Source organism: Petaurus breviceps, unplaced genomic scaffold (genome assembly GCF_028583685.1).
Source record: "Petaurus breviceps papuanus isolate PSGF00001 unplaced genomic scaffold, PetGlider_PUasm1.0 90784, whole genome shotgun sequence".
NCBI classification, from domain to species: domain Eukaryota; kingdom Metazoa; phylum Chordata; class Mammalia; order Diprotodontia; family Petauridae; genus Petaurus; species Petaurus breviceps.
The window spans coordinates 11,837,587-11,865,324 of NW_027187345.1; the positions used below are offsets into that span (position 1 = coordinate 11,837,587).

The 27,738-nt window shown below is 34.3% G+C and overlaps 1 protein-coding gene across 4 annotated transcripts in view; it reads right to left on the reverse strand.

Moving 5' to 3' along the window:
- Positions 1 to 27,738, reverse strand: part of STXBP5 (syntaxin binding protein 5) — a 202,417-nt gene that overhangs the window by 131,552 nt on the left and 43,127 nt on the right. For all 4 annotated transcript variants that reach the window (XM_069069727.1, XM_069069725.1, XM_069069724.1 and 1 more), the window contains exons 5-8: positions 20,518 to 20,652; positions 17,971 to 18,034; positions 12,785 to 12,868; positions 5,826 to 5,949 (exon numbers count right to left, since the gene is read on the reverse strand). In XM_069069727.1, coding sequence (XP_068925828.1) covers positions 5,826 to 5,949; positions 12,785 to 12,868; positions 17,971 to 18,034; positions 20,518 to 20,652 — 407 coding nt within the window. The remainder of the gene's footprint in view (positions 1 to 5,825; positions 5,950 to 12,784; positions 12,869 to 17,970; positions 18,035 to 20,517; positions 20,653 to 27,738) is intronic.

Below are 27,738 nucleotides of genomic sequence, written 5' to 3' on the forward strand. Positions count from 1 at the left end.
GAAAATCTTTTAAGAATTATCTGTTGAAGGCATAATAATTCTATGAAGGATTAATAATGGGATAATATTTTGAAGGCAAATCTAGAAGAGAATCTTAAATTTAAGAAGCCCCTTATTTTTTCCAGTTTCAGGTTTTTCAGGGAGAAATAAATAGCTCAAAGTAATATAAAGAATTTTACTATTAGAAAAACAGCTATTAATATTGAGCAGGGTTTAAGTATTTAACATTGTTGTTGTGGCTCACTAGGTGGATGAATTTTAAATAATCCGTTTAAAGAAATGTTTGTCATGATTGTTTGGGCAGCAGACAGAAGGGAGAGACTTATGGTATATTAAGTAACCTACCAAAGGGAAAGAACCTCTGATTTCATTGATATTAGAAATTCCTAGATTGAGAAATCACCTCACAAATTCACTTCCTCTATAATTTATGAATGAGGTTAAAACAATTTGCCCAGAGTCACATAGCCAGCATGAGTGAGAAGTAGGATTTAAAACCAGTTTCCTTAGCTTCAAGGTTGGCTCTCTAGCACCTATGCAACAACCTCTCTAATATAGGGAGATCAATAAGAACTTCAGGAAGAGCAATAACTAAGAGTACCAATCTATCCGTATTTAAATCTATCTATATTTCTGAGGAGGCAAGAAACTACTCTAAATTTTAGAAATCAACTTCTGACACACAGATACACACACACTTTTGAGAGAGAGTGTTCATTTTTGAAAATGACCCTAATAACAACTTGTAGGTTATATGTTTTGAGTTACTCATCTAAGGAATGGTGACAGTGGCAATCAACCACTTGCCCAATCTTTCCCTTTGAACAGCAACATGCATTTCCAAGTATAGTCTTTGAACATGAAATTTAACACTGAACAGATGGCACAGTTGGCACAATGAATCCACAGAAAGGCTGTGGATTAAAATGACATTAAAATGACACCTAGTGGTAAAGTCTGGTAGCTTTTTTATATTTTTGGTGTGGTCTTTTTCTGTAAGAAATAATTTCTTAATTTAAAAAAAAGCTACCAGACTTTACCACTAGGTGTCATGTTAATCCTTTTTAGGTAATACTGTATCAATAAAATTCAATTAAGTTGTGTTTACTTCATGAAAATTAGAACAGGAATTAACAATAGGCAGATAGTGAGACTACAACTTCTAAGGTTGACACCAGGGAAATTTCTGGCTTGATATGCTAACTTGGGTCCAATGGAAGTAGAGCAAAGTTGGAAAATTCTGGTATGCCCTCTTCTCAGGTAAAATAGCAGTTTTCCAAGAAAAAAAATTATGTAATTAGGAGGCAGGAATGGATAAGACTGAAATGCCAGCAATTACTGGCCCACACTTCTCAAGCTTGATGGAAGGATTATGTTAGGAACTGGCTACTTTTTTTTTTACTCATTCAATGTAATCAACTTTAAGACTTCAGATAAGAAAAAAAAAAGTTTTACAACCCTGAATTTAAGAGTTTTGGTAGACTAAATAGTTAGGTGGTATAGAGACTAGAGGCCTGAACCTGGAATAAGGAAGAGCTGAGATGAAATCCAACCTCCAACACTTATTAGCCTTGTGACCCTGGGCAAGTCATTTAACCTTTCTCAGTCTCAGTGAGAACACAATAAGATAATATGTAAAATACTTAGAAAACTTGAAAGCACTATATAAATGCAAGGTTATTGGTTTTTTTTTAATGGGAAAATAATATAAGAGTAAGCAAAGCTGCAATACTATTTATATACAATATGGCATCCATCTTCCAACTTTCTGAGACATGATGCCTAGAATTAGGATTTTTCCAGTATTTCACAACAAAACAAATGAGACAATTTTGTTTTCCTTACCACACTAAGATCTTTGCAAATGCTATTTCAAGTATAGCTCTTTAAAAAAAAGAAAAAGTAATGAACTGCAATCTATCCATGCCTCCTCCATCTTGTACTTCTAGCATTTTTATTTACCCAAATGTGATATATTATATTTGTCCCTAATGGATTTCATCTTACTAGTTTCAGTCCAGTGCTCTAGCCTAGAAACATCCTTTTGTATCCTGATTGTATTTTCCAGTGTTAGCTAACCCTTCCAGCTCTGCATTATCTGTAAATTTGATGGTCATATTTTATATGCCATTGAGTTACTGAAAAAAATGTTAAATAGCACACAGCCTTCAAAGGTCCCTAGAGTATTTTGATGAAGATCTTCTGTCATAATATTGAGCTATTAGCAACTACTCTGAGTCAAGGCATTCAAACATTTTTAATCCATTTAACTGTACTATCTAAACTACATCTAGTAGTATAAAAATAGTATGAGGTACTTTATCAAAATCTTTGTTAAAATATATCAACAATACTTTCTGCACCCAATAATTCAGTAAACTGGTAAAAAAAAATAGGAATAAGGTTAGTCTAGCATGACTTTTTATATTAGTTTTTACTTTTTTTCCTATCTCACACAGTCTAGAAGTACCAGAGCTACTCTCACAGGCCCAGTTCTCCACATGGACTGACCTAAAAGCTCTACCCTGCTCTATTTCTAACATGAGCTGATTTATCCCCCTTAGACAACTTATACATCACCTCCTAGCCCCCACCCTAATTTTATTCTTCCTCAGTGGAATTGTTTCTCTTTGTAGCTTCAAAATTTTATTCTTGAGCATCTCTCATATAGTCTGGTACCCTACTTAAAATTTTAGTACATAGAAGTCTACCTATCTTTTCCACCAAACCCTTTTGAAATCTTCTTTCCCAAAATCTACAGTACATATCATATTATATCCAGATTTCCTCTTCTCCATCATAAACCATAAAATAGAGTAGTTACATCCCTCCAGGTTCCTATTTCTATCACAGAAAACAATTCTTCCCCATAAGTAAGAATCAGAACCAGAACGTAATTTACCCTTATTGGTTTCTCCATCTTTTGAAGGATGAAATTTTCACTTAGGCAAGTCAATAAGTTATTATCTATTCTTCTTTTTGCAGATAGATTTCAGATAGCTAGATCAACACTAATTTGCTTCTACTGACTTAATAACAACAGATAAGGGGCGGCTAGGTGGCACAGTGAATAGAGCACTGACCCCTGTAGTCGGGAGGACCTGAGTTCACAAATCCTGCCTCAGACACTTAACACTTACTAGTCATGTGACCTTGGGCAAGTCATTTAATCCCAATTGCCCTATATTCCCCCTCCAAAAAGCAAAAAAATAAAATAACAACAGATGACATTTATTATATGCTTAAAGGTTTACATAGCACTTTACATAGTCATTTAAAGTCTGACAACAATGCTGTCAAGTAAGTAATACAGATATTATAACCAATCCCACTTTCCTGATAAGGTTGAGCAGGGTTATCTGATTTTGCCCAAGCACACACAGCTAAATGTTGGTTTGGGAGTTTTAACTCAAATCTTCCTGACATCAAGTCCAGCATTTTATGTATTTATGACATGTTGCTCCTCCATTTCATTTTCTTGTGGATTTAGAAATAGATGACAGAAATGCCTTAATATGAACTAGCCACTGTTGCTAATGTTTTGCTGCTCTAACTTCCCAGGCTTCAGTGAAGTTGTCAAAACTTAAATCTTGCTGGAGGTTTCAGCAATACTTCAAGGCTTACTGTGTAAGCAACCTGATTTGCAGCCCTGGCATCTAGACACCAAACTTCCTCTATTGGAACAATAGCAGTAAGAAGAAAATATGCTTAGTGAACGATGGCAAGGTGAAATCTCTACCAAAGAGAAATGTCTTCTGAGTATACCATTAAATTCTATTGCAAAAATGTAAAATAAATTTCTGAATGATGACTACTGTTATAAAATATTAGCAATTTATATTGCATATCATGTTGCTTCAAATATTATTAAAATAATCAACCACTGCAAGAAAAAAAAATCCTCTACAAATCCCTGTTACTTCAGAAAATAAAAGCCATACTCATTTATTTCTTAAATTTCTTTACTGCAATGCCTTTGGATGTACACTTATTTAAAAAAAACACTGGAACTATGCCCAAAGGGCTATAATAAAAGGGCATACCCTTTGACCCAGCAATACCACTTCTAGGACTGTATCCCAAAGATATTATAGGAGTGGGAAAAGGACCTGTATGTACAAAAATATTTAAAGCAGCTCTACTTGTGATGGCAAAGAATTGGGAATTAAGGGGATGCCCATCAATTGGTGAATGGCTAAACAAGTTTTTGTATATGAATGTAATGGAATACTATCGTGCCATAAGAAATGAGGAGCAGACAGACTTCATAATAATTTGAAGAGACTTATATAAACTGATGCTGAGTGTGGAGAGCAGAACCAGAACTTTGTACAAAATTACAGACACATGGTATCTGTGATGACTAACTTTGATGGACTGGGCTCCTCTAAGCAATACAAGGTTAGAAGACAACTATAAAAGAATCATGATGGAAAGGGCTATCCACATCGAGAGAAAGAACTACAGAATCTGCAGATTGAAGTAAACTACTTGCTCTCTCTTGTTTGTGTTTTGTTTTGTTTTGTTTTGTCCCTTTTTTCTCATTGTTCACCCCATTGGTTATAATCCTTCTTTACAACATGACTAATGTTCAACATGAAGGTATTTGCAGAACCTATATTGTATTACATGCTGCCATGGGAGGGAGGGGGGAGGATAAAAAGGGGGAAAAAATTTGAAACTCAAGGTATTGTGGAACTGAATGTTGTAAATTAAAAGTAAATAAATAAATTGAAATAAAAAAAAACATACATGTACACAATTTAGTATTAATAGAAGCCAAAAGAAAACTACATTAAAAAAATCCAACCTCCAATTTACTTATTTAAAAAAATAATTTTAATATAAAATCTCTTTTATAAAGCTCAGTGTATTTAATGTAGACTTATATTTTTGTATAAAAAATTACCCCTACTTCTACATAGCTATTTTGTGGTAGTAGTGGCAGAAGGGAAAAATACTGGGGGGCAGTGGGACATAAGTAGCAACTAAGAGTCACAGTTTGTGAATCATCTACAAAAGTTAATGAAACCATTATGCAAAAGTCATTAAGTTCATACATTGTTGGAAAAAATAAATCATATAATATTCTTAAAGGTGTTTAGAAAATATTTATTGACTCTCCTATGTATGTCATAGTAAGGAAAGTGTAAAGCTTTTTCTGCAGTTTGAAGTAGTCATAGATTCCTGAGATGTGGTTAAGAGAGTCAGTCTTACAGCCAGGAAGCACTGCTAGTACATTCATTTTGGCTGTGTGACCCTAGGCAAGTCACTAAACATCTCCAAGATCTAGTCAACTCTCTAAGTGAATAAATTGCGAAGGTGCTGAACTACAAGGGTATAGTGAATTAGGTCACTTTAACAGTGAAATCACAGATCCAGCCCCTATGCCCAAAATCATGGTCACAAAACATTAATAGGTTCTAGGTACATTCATATTCAGGTATTCCAACTCATTCATTTAATAAATGAGGAAATTGAGTTCCAGAGTATAAGTTACTTGCTCATCCATTATTTCACAAAGCAGATTTTTCAAACTACTAGAGAAAGGACATTCTCAAGAAATGATTCCTTAATAAAAAATATATTTTTCCTCAACCTTCCAAAGCTTAAATTCATAAATCTTTGGCAGAAAAAATACCAGTGGATTTAAAACGTATAATTACAATTTTAACAAAATGAATTTGTAATCTTTCTTTTTGGGTTGTTAAAATAGAAAAGCATACATGCATATGTCAAAAACATTTCAGTTCACCTTGAAATAAGAAGACTGTACAAAATAACCTGTCACAATGCAATGAGTATTAAATCGTAAGTAGCCTTACCATGTGGAGTAATTGTTTGTACAGGCTTGGTGGGAGACTTTACATTCCATATTGTCAAAGTGCCATCTGAATGACTACAAATGAATTGTTTTCCTTCATGATGCCAGGCAACTGAGTGTATAGCCTGTGTAGGGTAGCAAAGAAGAAAAAGTCCATTTAAAAAAAATTAATCAAAAACTAAGATATTCCTCTATTTTTAAATTATTTATATTTTAGAATATCCTCAAATCAGTACGCTTGCTGTAAGAAGCACAAGACTACTCCTTAATATGTTAACTATTAAAAAAATTTCATTTGAAATTGATGAATAATTAATTTTACCTTTTTTAAATTCCTCAATCAATATGATGAAAACATTTTGCTAGTGACATATATGTGTGTGTATATATATATATATATATACAGATTAGTATATCGATATAATGATAGTTTACTTTTATATAGTGCTTTAGGTAAACAAAGTGCTTTATACTTAAAAGCATCATTAACATCCCTGAAAATAAGTACTGTCTGAGCAGCTTTTATGGGAATAATTAACTTAACCAAAGTATTACCATGGCACAATGAAAGTCTAAAATCTATTAAACAATGTATCTTTTTGTTGTTGTTTCATAAAGAAAATAAGCTACTGCTTACACCACAAAATTAAATTATTTCATCAACCTTCTTTTCTATATATACAGCCAATTCTTGATTACTATTAACAAAAAAAAATAAGTACTACAAATATTATTTGTATTGTACTCTAAGAAATCATTATTTATTTTCAAAAAAACAAATTTAGCCTTTTTTCTTCTTTTTCTTTGGGATAATATTAAAAAATACCGAAAATTTTTTTAAAACATACCACTCAGTGGGAATGGTCCAGAAATGTTAAGGGAAATAATAGAGAGGTAGAAATATCTGTCATTAAATATTTGAAGGAGTTAAATCCTGAATGAGGTACTTTATATACAGATCATCAAGTGTTTATAGTAATTTTCTGTGATTCCCTATCATCTTTCAAATCTACCAATCATTAAGCATTTATTAAATACCTCTGAAGTGCTACGAACTATGCTAGGTGCTGAAGATACAAAGACAAAAAATGAAATAATCCCTCTCCTCAATGAGCTTCTTAACAGATTTTACTCCATTACTTTGTTTATGCACACACACTTGCCTGCACACACACACATCACCTTTATACAGACTGTACACTGAAAAATTGTATCAATATGTGTAAGATACAAATGCCATTTACCCTAACTGCTGCCACCTGTAGAGCTAAGAGATTGCCAGATTATGATCAAAGGTGAGCAGCCAATAGGGAAAAAAATACTTAGGAAGTAGGAAAGATATAAATAGGAAAAAGGTAGAAGGTAGACAGTGCAACCCAAGTGGAGAACAAAGGAAGAAAAGAATATATTTGGTCAGAAAAGTGAAGACAAGATAGGAGGCCTAACATCTGAGAGAAGAGAAAAAAGTGAATCCTTGTAAGACTGTCATATAAGGAAAGTAACAGAATACAGGGGTGTAGGGAAGAAGTCTGGATCGGAAGTCTGAAGAGAGGAGTTCAAGTCTCAAATCTAACTCAAATCCAGGGTTCTTTTCACTTTCCAATAAGATGACAGTGTAGGAGTAAAAGGCCAAGCCTTGAAGGAAAAAGAAGGGAACAAAGCTCAGAATGTAAACAAAAGCTGACCACCAGTGAGGAGGTAGGTGAACGACTTAAAGGTTAGTAGAGCAAAAAATTTAGGTAAATCAAAAACAAAAAAGGACAGGAGAAGAAACAGAAGTGAGGTGCTCTTGTGAGTTATTATCTACTTAACATAATTACTCCTATGGTAATAGGTAATAACATCTATGGCAGTCCTAGTCATGTGTTATGAAAAACAACTCTGATGTGAAGAGGGCACTGAATTCTTCAAGGCTATTCTAGTGGAACAAAACAAGGCACCAAACAGAGTTTGGAATGCTTCCAGTATACACCCAGTGACAAATTACATGTCTGTATCTAAGGATAAACTTAGCTAAGATCAGAGAAGCTCACCGCCTCCAAGCTGGCTGTAGGGTGATCAATTTTTTGGTCACAGCAACTCTCAAAAACAATGAACAGATCAACAAACAAACAACTGTTAAGCCTCAAGTTAATTGGGGAATAAGTGAACAAACTGTGGTATGTGAATGCAATCAAATATTGCTATGTTGTTAAAAAAAATGACAAAAAGAGGTTTCAGACTTCTGGGAAGAATGAACTATTGCAGGATGAAGTGAGTAGAACTCCAAGAATAATTTATAGTAGAATAAGAACACCATAAAAAAGAACAAATTCTAAGAAGACCTAAAAATACTGATAAATGCAATGACTAAACCATGTCTTCAGAGGACTGATGATGAGGCATATTATTTGCCTCCTTAAGGCATAGAGATGTGCATTTTTTGACATAGTAATTATGTGTATTCATCTTCCTTAATTAAGCTTTTTTCTTTAAAAAAAAATTTCCTGTCATTTGTTTTTAATGGGGTCTGGGAGAGGGGAATAGGTGAAACAAGAAAAGCAAAAGCAATCAAAAGAAAGAGGGCCATGAGATATTTTTTTTAAGCACAGAGGATAACAGAAGCAAGTTCTGAAGGATAAAGAGATAGGTAGAAGAGGTGTGAAAGCACTGTGTGGAAATTACATTCTTTTTTTTAAAGTAGCAAGCAGTATGAAAATGAAGATCCATAGTATCATGTACAATCCTCTTTTTGTCTTCTGCTGTGTATACTAAAATAATTTTTTTCTTAGTGTTTAAGTTCAGAATAAAAAAATGTAAATTTTTTAAAGGGGGGGTGGGGAACAAAGGGATAAGAAATGATATGACTAGATATGATCAAGGGAGAAATACCTGTTTGGAATGACCCATAAATTAAGGGAAGTAATGTATATGAGATTGGAAAGATGTTGAGGCCAACTTGCAAAAGACAAATAGAAGAGTTTGTATTTTATCCTAGAGTCGCTGGAGTTTATTGAGCAGGAGTGCAGTATGATCAGATCTGTAATTAGGGGAAATTTTAATAAAACAGTTGGTAATTCAGGACTGGAGTACAAGAGAGAGACTAGAGCTGAATAGAGAGATCTGGAAGTCATATCACAGTAATAATTTAACCTACAGGAGTTGATGAGATCACTTTTGAGAGAGTAAAAACAAAAGAGGGCCCTGAATAGTCAGGGACTATGTCAATAATGGTGATGATGATAATAATAGCTAACATTTTGTAAGGGTTATGGGATTTTAAAGATCTTCCATGCCCTGTTGGACTTGCTGACCTAGCAGGAAGGGGTAGAGCAAGAGGAAGTGGAAGCCAAGCTAGAGTTGCTGTGGTGACTGGCGGTGGTGGTGGTGGTGGTGGCGGCAGCGGTAGTGGCCAAGGGGAGGTGGAGGTGAGAACTCTTTTTTTTGAGCCAGTCAGAATTTCTGCCTTCTGAGGACTGCCAGGGATGGAAACTGCAGGGGACCAGAGCTGCTGGGAGCACGCTTCCTGGATGCTGATCAATTGCTGTGAGTGGGGAGAGGAGGATCCTTGCCTGAGGTAGCCTGTTCTGTTTTGAAGGCTTAACAATGTGGGTGTTTGCTACATTAACTAAGTGTGCCAACTTCATAACTACTCTGATGGCTTTGACTTTCTGGTTTTGGGACTCAGTTTTCTGGTATTTGAATAAATGTTCTAGCATTAACCCCCATTTAGAGAGCCTGGAATATTTTGTGATTAATAACCATATCAGCATATTTATAGTTACCGTAGGCATTGTGAATACTGCATTGTTGATACACATTTATATAGTAGAGTTGTAAAGAAGAATGGGCTTAAGTTATAAAGAGGAAAATTATTTACATTTCTGAAGCCATAAACTTTCCCATAAATTTGGGGTCAGCAAAAGATGGCTAATGGGTCAAATCTGTCCTGCAAACTGGCAATAGTTCAGTAATCAAATCTGACAGGACTATCATCACATGAAAATGTAGAGTTAATCACATCTAGATGACTTGAACTTTAAAGTGTAGCTAAGTGCTCTATCTCCTAAGTTTCTGTATAGCCTGTGACCCAAGAATGTTTTTGCATTTTTAAGTAAAGTTTCATTATATTTAAAAAGATTAAAAAAAAACATTCTTAGTTCATTGATCCAAATAAAAACAGCATGCATTGGATTTGGTATTTGTCAATTCCTGCTATAAACAATCAGTGTATAAATAGAGTAAAAAAAATTAATCATACTGATTTTTCTGCCACCTAATGCTTAAACATCAGGAGATTAATATCTTATGATTAAAGTTTTATGATATGTGATGATCTTATAATATGCAAAGAAGTGGCCTGGAAAGAAAATTTTTAAGAATACAGTATCCTTCACTTGACTGTTATGTTAGGACAGGTCAAATTAAAAAGACAGATCTCACACCTGTGTTTAGTCAATTCCAAGTAGCTCAAAACTTAATTAAGATATCAATTCTGTCAATATCTAAGAGTAAATTATTAGTGTGTCTTGCTGCTATCACTAATTTTTAAAAGGAAAACCTCAATTCAAATGAACTTACATGATTTATTTTAAAGGTAAATAATTTGGTTTGGGCCTAGGGCTCAGGTCATAGAAAAACTGAAGTCTTAAATTAGAAAAAGTAACTTTAATATATTTAATGGAAAGGATTATACAAGCTTCATTTTTTTAATATAAGGGATTTTTTAAAGATCTAAATTCACAAATGGGAGAAAATAATAAGAAAACATCATAAAGTCATATCACAGAGCCACAAAGACTTCATATGATTATGTGAGTCCAGTTCTTTATTTTTATATGGGTAAATGTTCAAATTCATGTCAGCTTCCTGATGCCTCAATTATCTGCTTATTCCTTTTCAGATGAAAGTTGGTGCTTCTATTTCCTAATCATATATAAGTATGCATTTAACAGCCAATAACTTGATCCCATTAAACCCTTCACACAGGTACTTTCTCCAGTTCTCCATGATCATTATCAATGGTTCAGTGATCAAAGCTGACAAAGCTAACATTACAAAAATATATAGAGTTCACATGGTCTATATTAGCTAGGTGCTCTTACTCTTCCCTAAGTTCAGAAACCAAATGCCTATTACCCATTTTGTTCTGACCTTTCCATGCCCAGTACCCAGATGGTTCCATCAATTTATAGTGAAGAGAGCTATTTTATCATGAATATTTATCTATTTTATTTATTTTAAAAACATGTATTGACAAGATCTATACATAACAAAACATGTATTGACAAGATCTATATACATAACAAAAATATGGGTTAGAGGAGGAAGAAGTATAAGGTAGAGAAAATATGTTAGAAGACTACTAAAATCATCAATAAAGTTCGAGAATAAGGGCAGTAGAACAAAGGAGTGTAAAAAGATGTAAATGAAAGAACACACACTTAAGAAAAGAAGAGGATCGAGGAAAGGAAATAAAAGAAAGGGAACCAAAAAAGTACTTTTTCCTCTTGTCTCTGAAGCCAAGGAAAGAAAAAGTATCCAATAATACAGAGAGATGAATGAGCATAAAGACTGAAAAGAGACTATCAGATTTGATCTTTAGTCTTTGGTGACTTTTATGAGAACAATTTAAGTAGAAAGGTTAAAAATAAACCTAGAAGGCAAGGAATGAAACGAGAATAGGTACAGAGTTAAGACACGAGATATAGATTTTTTCCAATAAGACTGGTAGTAAATAGTAAGAAATAAATAGGTTAGTAGCTTGAGTAGTCAGATAAGATGGGTTAAGGGAAGGTTTGCTTTATTTTAGGATTAGGAAGACAATATGTAAATTAATTTGAAGGAGAACACTAAAGATGCAAGAGAAAGAGTGAATAACAGCTAAAGAAAGGTCCTTTACAAAACAGAAAGGGAAAAGGCTAAAATAAATAGGTTAGCAATAGTAACAAGGTTAACCCCTTAGGTTAGGAGGGAATGAGGAAAGAAAAGCTGATGGTGCTGAAATATTTTGAGATATGGAAGGGGAAGATGAATGAACTTCTATCAGTGGATAGTCTCAATCTTTTAAGTAAAGTAGAAAGTTAACTGAGCTACTAGAAGTAGGAAATGGGGTGGGGGGCAGGAAGTGGACATCTGGATATGGGGAGCAAATATTAAACAAACTTCAAGTAATAATTTTTCATATAGGGATATTAATTTTCCCCTTAGCATGATTAGTCATTAGACAAAACACTACTAATAATTAATATTCTGACTAGGACCTATATTACACATATACATTATTTCATTTTTCTATAAGCCTTATAAATTCTCTACCTTCTTGAATATACATAGTGACAAAAGTAGACATGTAAAGCTATTTTAATGTTTTAAACTATATTATATATACAAATGTGTGTACATACACACCATATAGCTACATGTAAATGAGTGTATATTATATATGTACATATATTAACATTCAGCACGGTACACAAGTGAAAAGATCAATTCCAAAAACTGAGTGAGATTTTTTTCCCAATACTTACATTAATGTAATCCCTGGAAAGTTCATTAACTTAAATGGTCATCTAAAATGTTACTGTTTAAATGTATTCTGTGGCCAGAAAAAGTTAACATCATTTTTTAAAAAAGATATTCACTTTGTTTTACTAATATTCAAAAAAAAATTATTCATTTATTTTGTTATTATATAACCTTAAAGAATCCCTCAGTCTTCAACTATCAACCTTCTCTCTCTTATAATAAAAGATAAAAAGAAAAGGAGGAAAAAAGCAGTTCAATAAAAATGACCAACACACTAATTAAATCTGATAGTACATGAAAGGTTCCACACATAATCTTCCATCTCTTCAAATAAGGAAAGGAAATGATGCTCAACTTTAGTCCAAGTACTAGGGGAATCTTGTTCAGTACTCTTTAAAGAGCAAAAAATAAAATATTAGCAAAATATTTTGATTTTTAATTAAAGAGACTCACCTCATCATGTGTGTATCTATAATCTGCTTTCTTTGATTTGAGGTCCCATAATGCTACTGTTCCAGACTCGAAGCCAATCAAAAGCTATAATAAAAGAAAGCCATTATCAAAAGGAACATTACCATTTACATGCATCATTTATCATCAAAGTAAAGGTTTTAGTAGGAACAAACCTCTTAATCATATGTTTTCTCATTTGCTCTGAAGTGATAACTTCTAAAATCATTGAACTATTTCATTACTCATTATCATGCACATAGGTAAATGCATGTGTGCATTTCATTTATGTTTTTCAGAATTAGACATTTTCAATATATATTAACTATTCAGTTACTTTTTTTTAAAGAACTACTCTAAAAATCACAAATACGACCATAGAGTTGAACCCAAGAAGTACATTTTCAATTCTCTAGAATGGAATTTTGTCATTAAATACTTACTGTTTTATCTTTTTAATCCCTACTACACTGAATTGCATGTCTTTTTCCCCCTAAAGCAGTGCAAAAATTTTTAAGTGTTACATGTTTAATATAAACTAGTGTCAGGTATTTAATAACAAAGACTGATTATGTTACTTGTCCAAGGTTCTACTGGAAAAACACAGGAAAAAATTCTCGAACAGAAAGAGTGGAACCTAAGAAAGAAAATGCTATTTTATCTTTCTTTTATAACTATACTATAACCAATGAAATACAAGATACTCTGAATACAACTCAAAGTCAATTTAAAAATGTATTTTTTAATTCTGTTTTTTTAGTACACACTTCTAGAATTCAAAGTTTGGATACATGATTAATATAGGATAATCAAAATTTTTCATCTGAACAATCTAAAATTCCATAAACCTCCTGGTAAAATCTGCTTTCTCTTATATTTCCTTTCTTTATCCCCTCTAAATACTTTGGTCATTTGAAAACTGAGTTAACATTTCATTATAATGATAAGGCAGGCCTTTATTACTAGATGTCAGGTTTAAGGATTAAAACAGCTAGTGAATATTTTCTTTAAAAAACACCTCAATAATGCATAAAAATAACAAACAAGATATTTTGAAAAATATGTCAAAGAGTATAAGGAAATTTAATACTGCATTGGCTCATAATGCTTTTCTACAGGAGACCTATGCATTTGTGCATTCCTATTCAAGGGTTCAAAAGTTCTCCATGCCTATTTTACCCTCATGTATTGTTTTTGGTCACTTTTAAAAACTGACTGCCAGAAGCACAGAACTACTACAAAAGCTGAGGAAGGGGATGTTGGGAAATGGGTCTCTGGATACAACTAAATACCTAATTCTTAAAAAATTAATAAACACTCAAGGAAGCATATAAATATTCACTTAATATATATAAAAATATACTATATTTGAGTAAAATACTTTGTAAAATAACAGACATGATCCTTTTACTCAAAGAACTTAAAATTATGATTTGAATGCTTTTGATGTACATTTACTGTGACATTGAGCTTTCATTACTTTTGAGTATTATTGACCTAAAATCTTTCTTTTACTATGGGTACAGAACAATATGAAATTGACTTACTCTAGGAAATAAGGATTTATTGGTAGCTATAAGGAAAAATTCACTACTGATAATGAGGACACATAAAAATTAGTTTATAGTGTTAGTATAGTATAGTAGTTAGTATAGTAGTTATGGAGACAATCTTCAGAAGATGTTGTAAAGATACATATTTAACCCATTTTGCTTTAGTGGATGGTTTATAAACACTGTGAAGAAACTAAGGTCTCTCTCTTTAAAAAGAAAGCAGTTTGTTGAGGGTGAACCTAGAGACCCAAGTACAATTTTAAGCTTAAACTCTTTAACAGTAAAATGCACTAAGATTTATTGGGACATCTTGCCTCACTGGCCTCATACCACTGCCCTTCGTGATTCAATCACTGACTTTGGCACAAGGCCATTTAATGAACAATTTAGGAGTGAAGTTGAGACAGGAGTAGCAGAGGCCTATAACTCAGAAAAAGTAAGATCTACGTGGGAATAATTAGTGCTATGACAAAGTAGTGTAAAAGAAAATTAAGTAGTATAAAAGGAAATAACATCCCTTTCTTACATATCAGCCAAACAGAAGGTAAGACAACATAGACCAGAAACCAAAATTATCTAAAACAGCCTCTAAGTTGAGGAAAAAAATAAATAAAATAATTATCTAAAGGAAATAAAAATTGTTTACAAGGTACATTTAATTATATTTAGAGGAGTTTTATTTTAACCTTTGCTCTTACAGAAGTCTTTAAATGAATCATTAGAAAGGAAAACTAACACCAAAATATATTATATTGTCTATATATTTTCCTTTTTATTAAAAGTCTTTTATTGCATACTTATTCCTGTTGATATAAATAACATCTCTAAGATGAGTTTGCTTTGTCTGTACTACTCTTGTCAGATTCTTCTGATTCCAAGGAGGCAGCAAACCAAAAATGCATACTGCCATAGAGAAACTAAAAAGCCATTAAGTTGTTTCTTCAGCAACTTCAAACTGTTTTTTTTTTTTAAAGCAATTGGGGTTAAGTAACTCGCTCAAGGTTACATGGCCAGTTATTTCTGGGTGTGGTGCTAAGTATCTGAGCCCGGATTCGATCTCCAGGTCATCCCGACACTGGGACTGGTGCCCTTACTCGCTGAGCCACCTGGCTGCCCCCTTCAAACTGTTTTTAATAACAAATAAGATCTAGTTTTTTTGTCTAATATAAAGTGGGATCCTACCCTAAAAATACATTAGAGTTAGACTCTAGTCTAATCAGAATTGGACTATACCATTTCTCAAATACCATGGAGAGAAAATTGTGAGGAGGAAGGTACTCCAGGGAGAAGGAATGAAATAATCTCAGCACCGGGAAAGGGCACATTCAGGGAACAGTAAGTAGAACAAACAGCAACCACAAATCCTGCCCTCAGTTGTGCCAAAGGAGCACAAATTTCAGCAGGTTCTTCTACCATGATGCTACAAAGGCTTCAATTACAGTCATAGCAATAGGCTGTCTACTTTCAGAGGAATAGTCCTAAGTACAGAGAGGCTCATCACCATGGTTTAGCTATTTGGTGAACAATTCTTTGGGCAAAACAACCTAGGAAAAGAAGAAAAATACAAAAGGCATTTCAGTCCTATATGACTCCCTTCTGCTTCCAAACTGACTGTGACAAAGTGTCAGCAGAGGGGGCATGAAGAAAGACTCATAGTGTTCAGTCTATGAATATTAATTTAGCTTTTAGGATTCTAAACACAAGATCCTTGTCCTATGACTGAGTGTACATACTAATGGAAGAAATACATTTTATCAATCTTGACCATATAAAAGAAAAGTTCTATAACTGAGTGTACATACTAACAGAAGAAATACATTTTATCAATCTTGACCATATAAAAGAAAATTGCATTTAAATAAAAGGCTAGCTCACAATTACTCCCTGAGGAACAGAATAAAAGGATTGAAAGGGCTGGTTTTACTGTGCATCCAAAGGTAACATGAAACATAATTTCACAGAACATTTTATCACTTTGGACTGCAGCACTCAACATAAGCATTTGCAAAAAAGACTACCATGAAGATGATTACTATTAATGTACTAAGACCTGTGACAGAAGACAAGGAGACAGAGAAATTCTCAGAACTTGCTAAAACCCTCCAAATTAAATCAACATACTTTGACTTGGTTAAATCAGTATAAAGAATTCAATAAACGTTTGGTGCATTTATACTTCAGCTCAGTCAAAAAACGTTGCGTAAGGACTTGCTATGTAACAAGGCACTGCGCTAAGCGCTTAGGACACAAAGAAAGGTAAAAACCATCTCTGCCTTCAAGGAACTTACAATCAAGTAGGGAGAGAAAATATATGTAACTAGATTCATGTGAGATATTTATAGAATAGATGAGAGGCAGTCTGCGAAGGAAAAGCACTAGAGGGGCTAGGGAGTAAAGAGGCAAGAAGAATCAAGAAAGCCTTCTGAAGAAGATGAGATCTGAATGAGTCTTAAAGGAAACCAGGGAAAATAAGAGGCAGAACCGAGAGGGCCGAGCATTCCCGTAGTGAAGACAGTCAATGGAAAGGCACTAAAACAGAGATGTAATACAGTGTATAAGGGACAGCAAGGAGGCCAATAAAGCTCTATTCTAGATTGTGTAGAGAGGAATAAAGTGTGAGAACACTGGAAAGTGAGGAAGGTGACAAGTTTTGAAGCATTTTAAATGCTAAAGTATGATCCTAGAGGTAACAGGGAGCCACAGGAGTTCCACTCAGGAAGCAGTTAGGTGGAACAGGTGATATTCACTGGGCCTGGAGTCATAAGGCCTGAGTACAAATATGAACTCACTTATCAGCTGTGTGACCCTAAGCCACTCATTTAAACTGTCTGACTTGGCTTCCTCAACTGTAAAATGGGAATAAAAAAAACAGCCACTTCCCCTAAGGTTGCTGCGAAGATAAAATGAGATAATATTTGAAAACTACTTAGTATAGTGCCTGACACACAACAGGCACTTAATATGCTCGTTTCCTCCATTACTCCCTTCTCTCGGAAGGGAGGTAACATAGTCACCTTGATGGCTAAGTGAAAGATGTAGTGGGGAGAGACTTGAAGCAAGGAGACCAATTAAAAGACTTTTGCAACAGTCTAGGCAAGATGTGATGAAGGCCTAAACTAGGGTGGTGGCTCTGTGGATGAACAGAAGGGATGCTTGCTGTAAAGGTAAAATACAAGGTTTGTACTCTGGATAGGTGGATTGAGTGACAGTGAGGAGTCAAAAATGATACCAAGGTTGCAAGTATAGGTAACTTCAATAGTTACAGGCAAGTTGGGAAGAGGGATGTAAAATAATGAATTCTGTTCTAGACATGTTACATGTTAAGTCTGAGATGCCTATGGGATAACCAGCTCAATATGTACAAAAGCCAGGCCCAATAGTTACCACACATACTACTTCAGGAGAGTCCAGTTTAAGTTCAGCTTACTGTATTTGGCAATTTGTAGGTCACAGGTTAGATTTCCTACAATGAAAATTATTCTAATCCTTTCTACTGTTTTCCTAACAAACAACAAAATGGGTAAGATATATAACCTCTGATATCAAGCTAAGTATTTTTTGGTTTTTAACGTGCTTTTTGTCCTTATATGGAACATTCAAAAATATTTTAGTAATAAAATTTAAAATACAATCTACCTTTCCCTCATCCATTGGATTATCGCTTATATGGACAACAGGTCCTGGGTGAGATTTAGATGACCTAAAGAAGAAAAAATTTATAATAAGATTTCCCTCAATAAACAATTTTCAAAGACTTAAATATAATCATATAAAGCTAAATAAGTAGGATGTGAACAAATATTTTTTAAAAACAGAAGTTATGTTGCCAACTGACTCTGTCCTATAAAAAGTATATAAATGAACTGAGATGAACCTTCATGAAGATATAGCTAGTGCCGAATTATATTAAGATCCTTACTATTTAACAACTGTTAAAGAAAAAAAAATCTATTCAAGGTTACAATTGCATTTAAATCTACATATAGAAACTAAATGAAGATTGTCCTTGGCAGAGCTAAAAGCTATCACAAAGAAGTATGTCATATACTCCTTTCCTTTCTTCTATAATATTGCCATTTGGAAGGACAGCCCATTTAATTTCATAGCCCAGATCACAAATAGACCAAACTAAAGATAAACTGATGGCCTATGTTAATGTAAGTAATCAACGAAAGCAATAACACCCACTAGTGCTCAGAGAAACAAGGCCCCTAAAGATAAGAATATGGTTGAGTTGATGCCTATTCAGTGGGAGGAAGCATGTCCCTATTCTTAAATCCCTATAAAGTTGAGAGACCACTCCCACTTCAAGAGCCATCTGTGAGATTATATGGACACCTGCTACCAGACCCACCCACTTGAAGTTGTGCTGTACTGAAAGTAGGAAAAGATAATGAAAAACAGGGGACTAATATATGATAATTGTATCCCTATCATAGAAAAGGAAAAGAGCTTGAAATTTCCTGTCTATTACATTTGTACCCACACATGAGAAGCACATCACTAAATTACTCTTATGTCAAAAGGTAGAGATATAACAAAGAATTAAAATAGTTCACTAATGCTTAGTAAATGAAATACCTATCAACAATTTTACATTTGCAATGAATTTCAAAAGAATAAATCAGTATTTGTAAGTAACAGAATAGTGGAGGGAAAGGAAAAATTAAAAATTATTATAGTCCTATTATAATCAGATCTGTTTAGAAGATCCATAAGTTTTTATAGCATCGTCTAATTAAATTTTAAAAAGAAATAATAATTTCATTGGTGTAGAAGTAAGGAAACTTCCTCTACCAATGCAGATCAGCAACCATTCTGCAATTTATAGTCTCAAAGAGATGCATGGAGTTTTGAGAGGTTAAGTTACTTGTCTAGGGGCACATAGCAAAAGTGTGCCAGAAAAGTGTTTGAACTCCAAGGTAAGGTCTCCATTCACAACACCATGTTGTCTCTTCTCCTTTGTATATCTTAGCAAAGAAACATTAATACATCTGTTAAAAATAATCAAATGAAATCTAAAATTCCACTCAAGATAGACCATACAATTGTTATATATATCTTAACAAACATCTTTTAAAAAATATTATCAAGTACAGTTATTCCTTCCATATCAAGGAATATCCCTGTGAAATGGAAAATCCATGTAAAAATTTTTGGCCCTCCCTTCATACCAGAGAAGAAATTTGAATTTTTTTTTTCTTTTATGGAGTGCATACTTATTGTAAAATTTGGTTATATTGGGGCAACTAGGTGGCACAGTGAATAGAGTGCCGGCCCTGGAGTCAGGAGGACCTGAGTTCGGATCCAGCCTCAGACACTTAACAGAAAAAAACAAACAAAAACCTAGCCGTATGACCTTGGGCAAGTTACTTAACCCCAATTTCCCTCCAAAAAGCAAAAAAAACACCAAACAAACAAAAAAATTTGGACATATTTATGGTATTAAAAGATAAACTGTTGATATTATCCAATACCATACATATATTTTACACATTTCTGAGTTTCTAAACTTTTTTTTGGTCATCCGTGGCTTCTACGGAACTCCCAAAACATTCCATTTAATTTTGCAATATATAGAAACTGCAATGGGGAAAGTCACAATGTGGAAGGGGTAACTGTAGTAGTCTAGATAAGTAAGAATTCAGACAACACTAAACCTACAAGGATTCCTCATTATCATCATGATAGTAATATTTATGTTGTGCCTACTCTGTGCCAGACATTGTACTAAGCATTTTGCAAGTATTATCTCATTTCATCCTCACAACTACCCCAGGAGGTAAGTGCTATTATTATTCCCATTTTACAGCTGAGAAAACTGACACAGAGGTTAAATGTCTTGCCTTGGGTCTCATAGCTAGTAAGCGTTCTGAGGCAACATTTAACCCAAGTCTTTTTGACTTCAGACTCAGCACTCAATCCACTAGGCCACCTAGATGATGATGTATAAATTCTAAAAATAATTATAATATATGTAACATATGTATAATATATTATAAATATAAGACAACAAATTTTTAAAAAAATTCTGGTGGTCACTATTGGGAAGAATATAAATCTAACAGAAGCATCTGGCAGGAATTCAGTTCCTTTTAACAAGCATTCATTAAACAACTAATATATGACACGTTCATATGTAGTAATAAAATTTTAAAATACGGAATACGTGACCAAACTTACAGCTCAATGGCTTTATTCCACATAATGACATAGCCTGAGAGTGTGAAGGATTCAACGTTGACAATATGTATGTTACCTCTTTCGGTGCCCACATAGAGCCATTTGCTCTGGAAAGGCAGATGGCAAAATGTTATCCTGCAAGAGAAGATATATGCAAAAAAAGAATTAGAAGAGTCTTCAGTAAATCCTAAAGAACTATAGGGTAAGTTAACCCATACAAAAAATATTCAGGCAAACGCAAGAATTAAATGATATTGTCCTATTTTGTGGGGACACAGACTTTTGAAGAAAAAAATCACATCCATATCTTCTCCCTCCCCCCCAATTCAGTGATTTTCTGTTACACTACAAAACTACCTACTCGAACTATGAAAATGTAAATGAGCTTCATTATTGTAACCTAACTTATATGATAAAATTTCAAATGTCAAGATATCTAAAATAATTAAACAAGATAAAAATCAAAGAATAATGTTTCAATAGTTTAAAAAAATACTCTATATTGAAATGTGAATGGCTTTGTAATTACTTTATATTCATTTCACATTTTTCCAACATATAATATTGTGACCTGACCACATAGCATGCAACACAGATTTTCTTTTATAACATACAGAACATTTATGTAATAAATATTCCCTTCATATCTTCTTAAGATCAGATTTATAAACCAGAGCATAAATTTACATTTTAAAAGTTCCATTCAAATTATAACAACATTATTGGGCAATTTATATGAAATTTCCTTACTTTTAAATAAGCTCTCTCACACAATCCAAGTAAGAATTTAAGACCCAAAATTCTAAACAAGTTTTTGGATACAAAAACAAAGACATCAAGATATCAGAGTGGTAGAGTGCACAGTGGAGTGGTGTAAGCATCCATACCAAAGAAAAATACATAGGACCTAAAATTCATAGGACAAGTTATCAATGTTGTCAAATATTTCTTATGAGGTAGTTAAGCTTGCCTATCTATACTTCTAATTCTTTAATCTGATTTTGAGGCCCCTAAAATTTGACATGGAAATTTAAGAACAAGCTTGCTATCTAAAGACCCCTGATAGAACAGAAAGCTATATAATCTACTACATTTTCCAGTCAAGCAAACATTGAGTGCCTATATATAAATGGGGCTGGGAACATAAGATTTCAGAGATTTAGAGCAGAAAAGGACTTTTGAGGTTATCTAGTACACCCTCTCATGTTACAAATGAGAAAACTAAAGCCTAAAGAGGTAAAGTGATTTGCTTGAGATAGTCCTTGCCATTAATAAAATTAACAGCTTAAGAGTACAGACAAGAAAAGCATATGCTATCAATATTAGAGATAAATTAAATTCATCTTTAAAATGATTTTGCTCTCCAAAATGAATAATTAATATTGTAAGGGGGTAAAGGGAGTTTTATTTATTCATAGTTGGCTTACTTTGAAATTTCTAAGAAAGGAAAACTACAAAAATTTTCAGTAGCATGACTTCAAAATTCTCAATCTTTTCCAAAACCAAGTGTCTGATTTAAAAATAAACAAGGAAATCAATTTCAGTTTTGTAGCACTTTCTTTTTAAATGAAAGTATATACTCTTACCACTACAAAAATATATAAATGCTCCCATAAGTGATGACCATATTGCTTTGAATCTCTTTTGCTATATTCTTGATAAAAAATTTTACATTTTTAGGCAATACTGATTCAAATGATATTTATTTACTAAATGTCATCTGTATTGGATTTCCAGGCAATAGGGAAGACAGCATAATAGTATTTTTCAGGTATCTGAAGGTCTCTCATGCGTAAAAATTATTAGACTTGTTCTGCTTTGTCTTTTTTTGCCCTTCTAGCGTACTACCCAGCTCCCTAGAGAACCAGCAGAATTGGACAGAAGCTGCCGAGAGACCAGCTTAAGGTTTGATATAAGCAAAAAAAATCCTAATAATCCAAGGTCTGTCTAAAAGCAGAATGGACTGATTTCAGAGGTAATACACCCCTTTGCATTCAATCATCAACTCTATGCAGATGATGCCCAGATTTACTTATCTAGCCCTAACCTGTCTTTCAAGTTCTAGTCTCACATCACCAATTTACTTCGTAGACATCTCCAAGTGGATGGCCAATACCATCTTAAAATAAACATGTCCAAAACCTAACTCATTTTTCCTCTAAACCTGTTCTCTGTTTCAAACTTTCCTATTACCGTTGAGAGCACCAACAACCTCCCAGCTACCCAGGCTTCCAATCTGAACATACTCTCGAATACTCCCATCCCATATATCCAATCTGTTGCCAAGTCTTGTTGCTTCTACCTTCACAACATCTTTCATATACATCCCTTTCTGATATCTGAGTATTATTAGTTTACCATCAGGCTACACACAGAGATGGATTACTAGAAGCCACTGAGTGTCTGCATTTGGCAAGAAAGGTGGTTAAACCTTAAGTGGTAGAACTCTTGTCTTTAAAAAAAAAATACTTCAGAGGAACACCTGCAGCAAAATGTTATTAAGTGATTTTTAATGCCTACTACTCACAGTACTAAACAACTTTAGGTTAATTTTTAAAACAGACTCCACTAAATATTAGCATTCCTTTTACCTGATTCCAAAATTTAACAAGATCTAGAACACTGAACCCCTTTTCACTTAGGACTCACTGTATAAAGCATTTAAAAAACTATAGTTGCCCATCCCCTCCCTTGCAAACTGCATCCCCAACATATCACACTTTTTTTAGAGGACAAATGAGAGAGGAGATGAGACTGCACTCTTATATATGGAAGCTAAAGTTAATGTAGAAATAGAAGAGAAGAATTCATACTTGCAGAAAGAAACAAAGCCTAAAAAACTGTATATAAGTTTAAGATCATTTCTTCCCTACATATTATGCCCTCATCGATTCTATTAAGAATTAAAGTAAGTACAATTGTCATATTTTCAAAAATCAAAACTAAGGACATTAATTCCTTGCAGTTAAGGACTCTCATTTTATCTTTGTATTGTATACCCAATACCTAGCATAGTATTTGGCACATATTAGATAACTAACATTTATTAAATGAACAAAATACCAAAATTTGAAAAAGACGTGGGGGGAGGAGAGGACTGCCTATGTATGTCCACCAAACTAGATAAGAAAGGACAGCTATAAAAGAGGGGGAAAAAATAACAGTTAAGAAACTTAAAAAATCATAAATGAGAAAAATCCAAAACAATTCTTAATAATAAAATACCCATGGTCTCCCACCCCAAGGATGTCAAAGAAAGAAAGGTTCCCTACACATTTAAAATATTCATAGCAATGCTTTTGGCAAAGAACTAGAAACAAAGATATGCCTATAGATTAAGGAATGACTAAGAAAATTGTGGTACAATAATATAAAAAGTTATTGCATTGTAATAAAGGAATATGAAGAATTCCAAGAAGACTAGGAAGACATGAACTGATACAGAATAAACAAAACCAGAATATCAATATGCATAATTTATAATAATGAAAATATGAAAAAATGAAAAATTGCTGTTGTCATTTTAAACTTGGTCCTATTTGTTGTTGTTCAGTCCTTTTTAATCATGTCTGACTCTTTGTGACCCTGTTTGGGGTTTTCTTGGCAAAGATACTGGAATGGTTTGGCATTTCCTTCTCCAGTTAATTTTACAGATGAGGAAACTTGGACAAATAGGATTAGGTGACTTGCCCAAGGTCATATAGCTAGTTAGCATCTGAGGACAGATTTGAACATAGGGAGATGAGTCAGTCTGACTCTAGGCCCAGCACTCAATCCATTGTGCCGCCTAGCTGCCCTTGACCTCAAAGAAAAGATTTTTTTTTAAATGTACTTCTCCCTTCTTTACAAAAGACCATACCTATGGAAAGTGTGTGTGTGTGTGTGTGTGTGTGTGTGGTCAAACTCATTCTCTAGCCCAAATCCCCAAACTTTATTTCCCAGCCACCTTCACATCATGCTACAGTGTCACAGGGTTGACTTCTGAACCAACATTCCATCAAATGTTCTGAGTCCCTGGGCTTTTGACTGGTAAATTTTCACCATTTTTAGTTCAATCCAGATTTCCATGAATTCATAATCTCATAAACAGAGAGAAAAGTAACTGAGGGACACCTAGCTATGCATGAAAAACCAATAAGGAGAAATTGGCAAAATGTAAAGAAAGACATATTGACCATCAAGATGACACAGAAAAAAGTATCCTCTGAGCAAGTAGAGAATCAAAAGAAAAAAAATAAGTTATCTTTCTGAACCACAAAAAAGATTCCCTATAGTCAACAAAAAATCAAATCAACACTATCATACCCAGAAAGGGTGTGTCCTTTCTGAGAATTACACTATGACTCCACACACCTTCCTGTAATGTTCCTGACCCAAAATACCACTGGTCCAGCCACAACTCCCTTTTAGGTGATGTCTCTCCCAAGTAAGATGCAAACTTCTTGGAGGGCAGGGGTGTTTTACTTTTACTCTTTGTATTCCCATCTCTTGGAGCACATTTCTTTTCTTTTCTTTTTCCCATTTGGACCTGTGATTTCATTGATGTAAATCCTGATAAAGAAACTCCATTTACCAATGTGTCTGATACAAGTTTTCTTGTTTATTTTGTTAATATTACTGTTCCCCAATTATATTTTTAATTTTAACATTCATTTAAAAACACTTTTAGTTCCAAATTCTCTCTCAGTCCTGCCCCTCTCTCACTCCTTAAGAAGGCAAACAATATGATACAGACCATACATGTGAATTCTTCTGCAAGTCAGTCTTACAGAGTTACCTAGGGTACTGGGAAGTTAAGTAATTTGTCCACTGTTACAGGGCTGACTTATGTTACAGCTGAGACTAAAACCCAAGGTTTCCAGTCTCCAAACTCTGGCTTTCTATCCGCAATACCACTCTACCTAAAATGAAGAGGAATAAGAAAACATGCTCGTTTGCATTTATAAAATTATACAGAACTTTTTATTATCCATTTTTTATAACTTTTTTATTATTTCCTCCTAAGAAAAAAAGGCACATCTTTTTAATATCACAATTCTTTAGTTGATACTATATAGCTAGATGTGAGTCAAGGAAGACCAACATTTCTAAAGAATTAAAATTAATGGTCATTTGAAAGGCAACAAAAATCTAATCAGGAGACATGAGCAAACAGTCTGATGTTATAAGAGAAGAATTGTACAGGAAAAAAAAAACAGCCCAAAGGACATGATAGATTAGAAAATAAGGTAAGTCAGTTATACTCAGTTTTGCTGGGTAGTGATTCTTGGTTTTAATCAACTCCTTTGACCTCTGGAATATCATATTCCTAGCCCTTCAGTTCCTTAACGTAGAAGCTGCTAGATCTTGTGTTTCCATAATACTTGAATTGTTTCTTTCTGGTTGCTCACAGTATTTTCTCCTTGACCTGGGGACTCTGGAATTTGGCTACGATATTCCTCACAATTTTCCTTTTGGGATCTCTTTCAAAAGGCGATCACTGAAGTCATTCAATTTCTATCTTACCCTCTGGTTCTAGAATATCAGGGCAGTTTTTCTTGATGATTTCTTCAAAGACGATGTCTTAGCCTCTATTTTTGATCATGGCTTTCAGGTAGTCCAATAAGTTTTACATTATCTCTCCTGGATCTGTTTTCCAGGTCAGAGGTTTTACCAATGAGATATTTCACATTGTCTTCTATTTTTTTATGCTTTTGGTTCAGTTTTAAAATTTCTTGATTTCTCACAAAGTCATTACCTTCTATTTCCTCCATTCTAATTTTGAAGGAATTGTTTTCTTCAGTGAGGTTTTGTACCTCCTTTTCCATTTGGTCAATTCGGCTTTTTAAAGCATTCTTCTCCTCATTTGGCTTTTTGCACTTCTTTTGCCATTTGGGGTGGTCCATTTTTTAGGTGTTATTTTCTCCAGTATTTTTTTAGGCCTCCTTTAGCAAGCTGTTGACTCATTTTTCATGATTTTTTTCTATCACTCTCATTTCTCTTCCCAATTTTTCCTCTACTTCTCTTACTTGATTTTCAAAATCCTTTTCTGAGCTCCTCCATGGCCTGCAAATAATTCAGATTTTTCTTGGAGGTTTTGAATGCAGGAGCTTTGACTCTGTTATCTTCTTCTGGTTATATGTTGTGATCTTCTTTGTCACAAAAAATAAGATTCTATAGCCTTATATTTTTCTGTTTGCTCATATTCCCAGCCAATTACTTGACTTTTGAACTCTTTGTCAAAGTAGGACTCTGCTCTCATAGTGGAGAATACTCTGTCCTAATTGTCAGAGGTTTCATACAGCTATTGTCAGAACTACTTCTAGGCACCTGCAAATTTTTAGTTCTTCTAAGGTTATATGATCAAAGGAGAGGTGTTTACTCCTCCCTGGTCTCTGGTCTGTGCTCTTTTCTGTGACTACATGCACTCTTTTTTGCCTTGGAACTGTGAGAAGGACGCCCTCTCCATAGCTGCCACAAGCTCTGCCACGTTAGCACTCCTCCTCACCCCAGGGCCACCACCCAAGACTGTGACCCAGATCCAAGCAGGCAAAACAAGAGGATCCTGCCTCAGCACCAGCAAAGAGATCCTTGCAATCGCCCTCTGATCAACCATTTGCTCCCCCCACCATCTGTGGGCCTGGAGCTCTAGAAGCTGCCACTGCTACCAGTGTAGCCACCATGTCTGCCACCTTGGGGGTGAGGCCAGACCACGCTCTTGGCTCAACCAGTTCCAACAGTTTCCCCAACTGACTTTCTGCTTTGTTTTTGGCTTTTGTGGGGCGAGCAGTCTGGAAACTGCCACAGATGCCAGTGATTCCCCTGAGGCCTGCTCTGGCACCATCTGTGCCAGTGCAGGCCATGCTGGACTGCACTCCATTCCCAGCCCAAACAGAGGTATGTACACAATGTTCATTGATTTCATCAAGGCCTTTGATATTGTCAGTTGTGAGAACTTACAGAAGACCATGGAAAAAACTTGGTTGCCTGGAGAAGTTTATCAGTACTATTCACTAATTCCAGGACAGCATGCTTGCATGGGTTCTAGATAATGGTTCAGCATAGTGTGCCTGCATCAAAGAAGGTGCTATGCTCTATGAGCAAAGCAGAATTGTAGTGGCTCAAAAGAAATGTGAGATGTGCAAATTTAGAGACCTCTCCAATCCAAATATTCATATGGTTCTTTGGTTGTCTTTCATTCTCGAAGAGGACCAAAGTGACATCACTATGCTACAGTTAAGT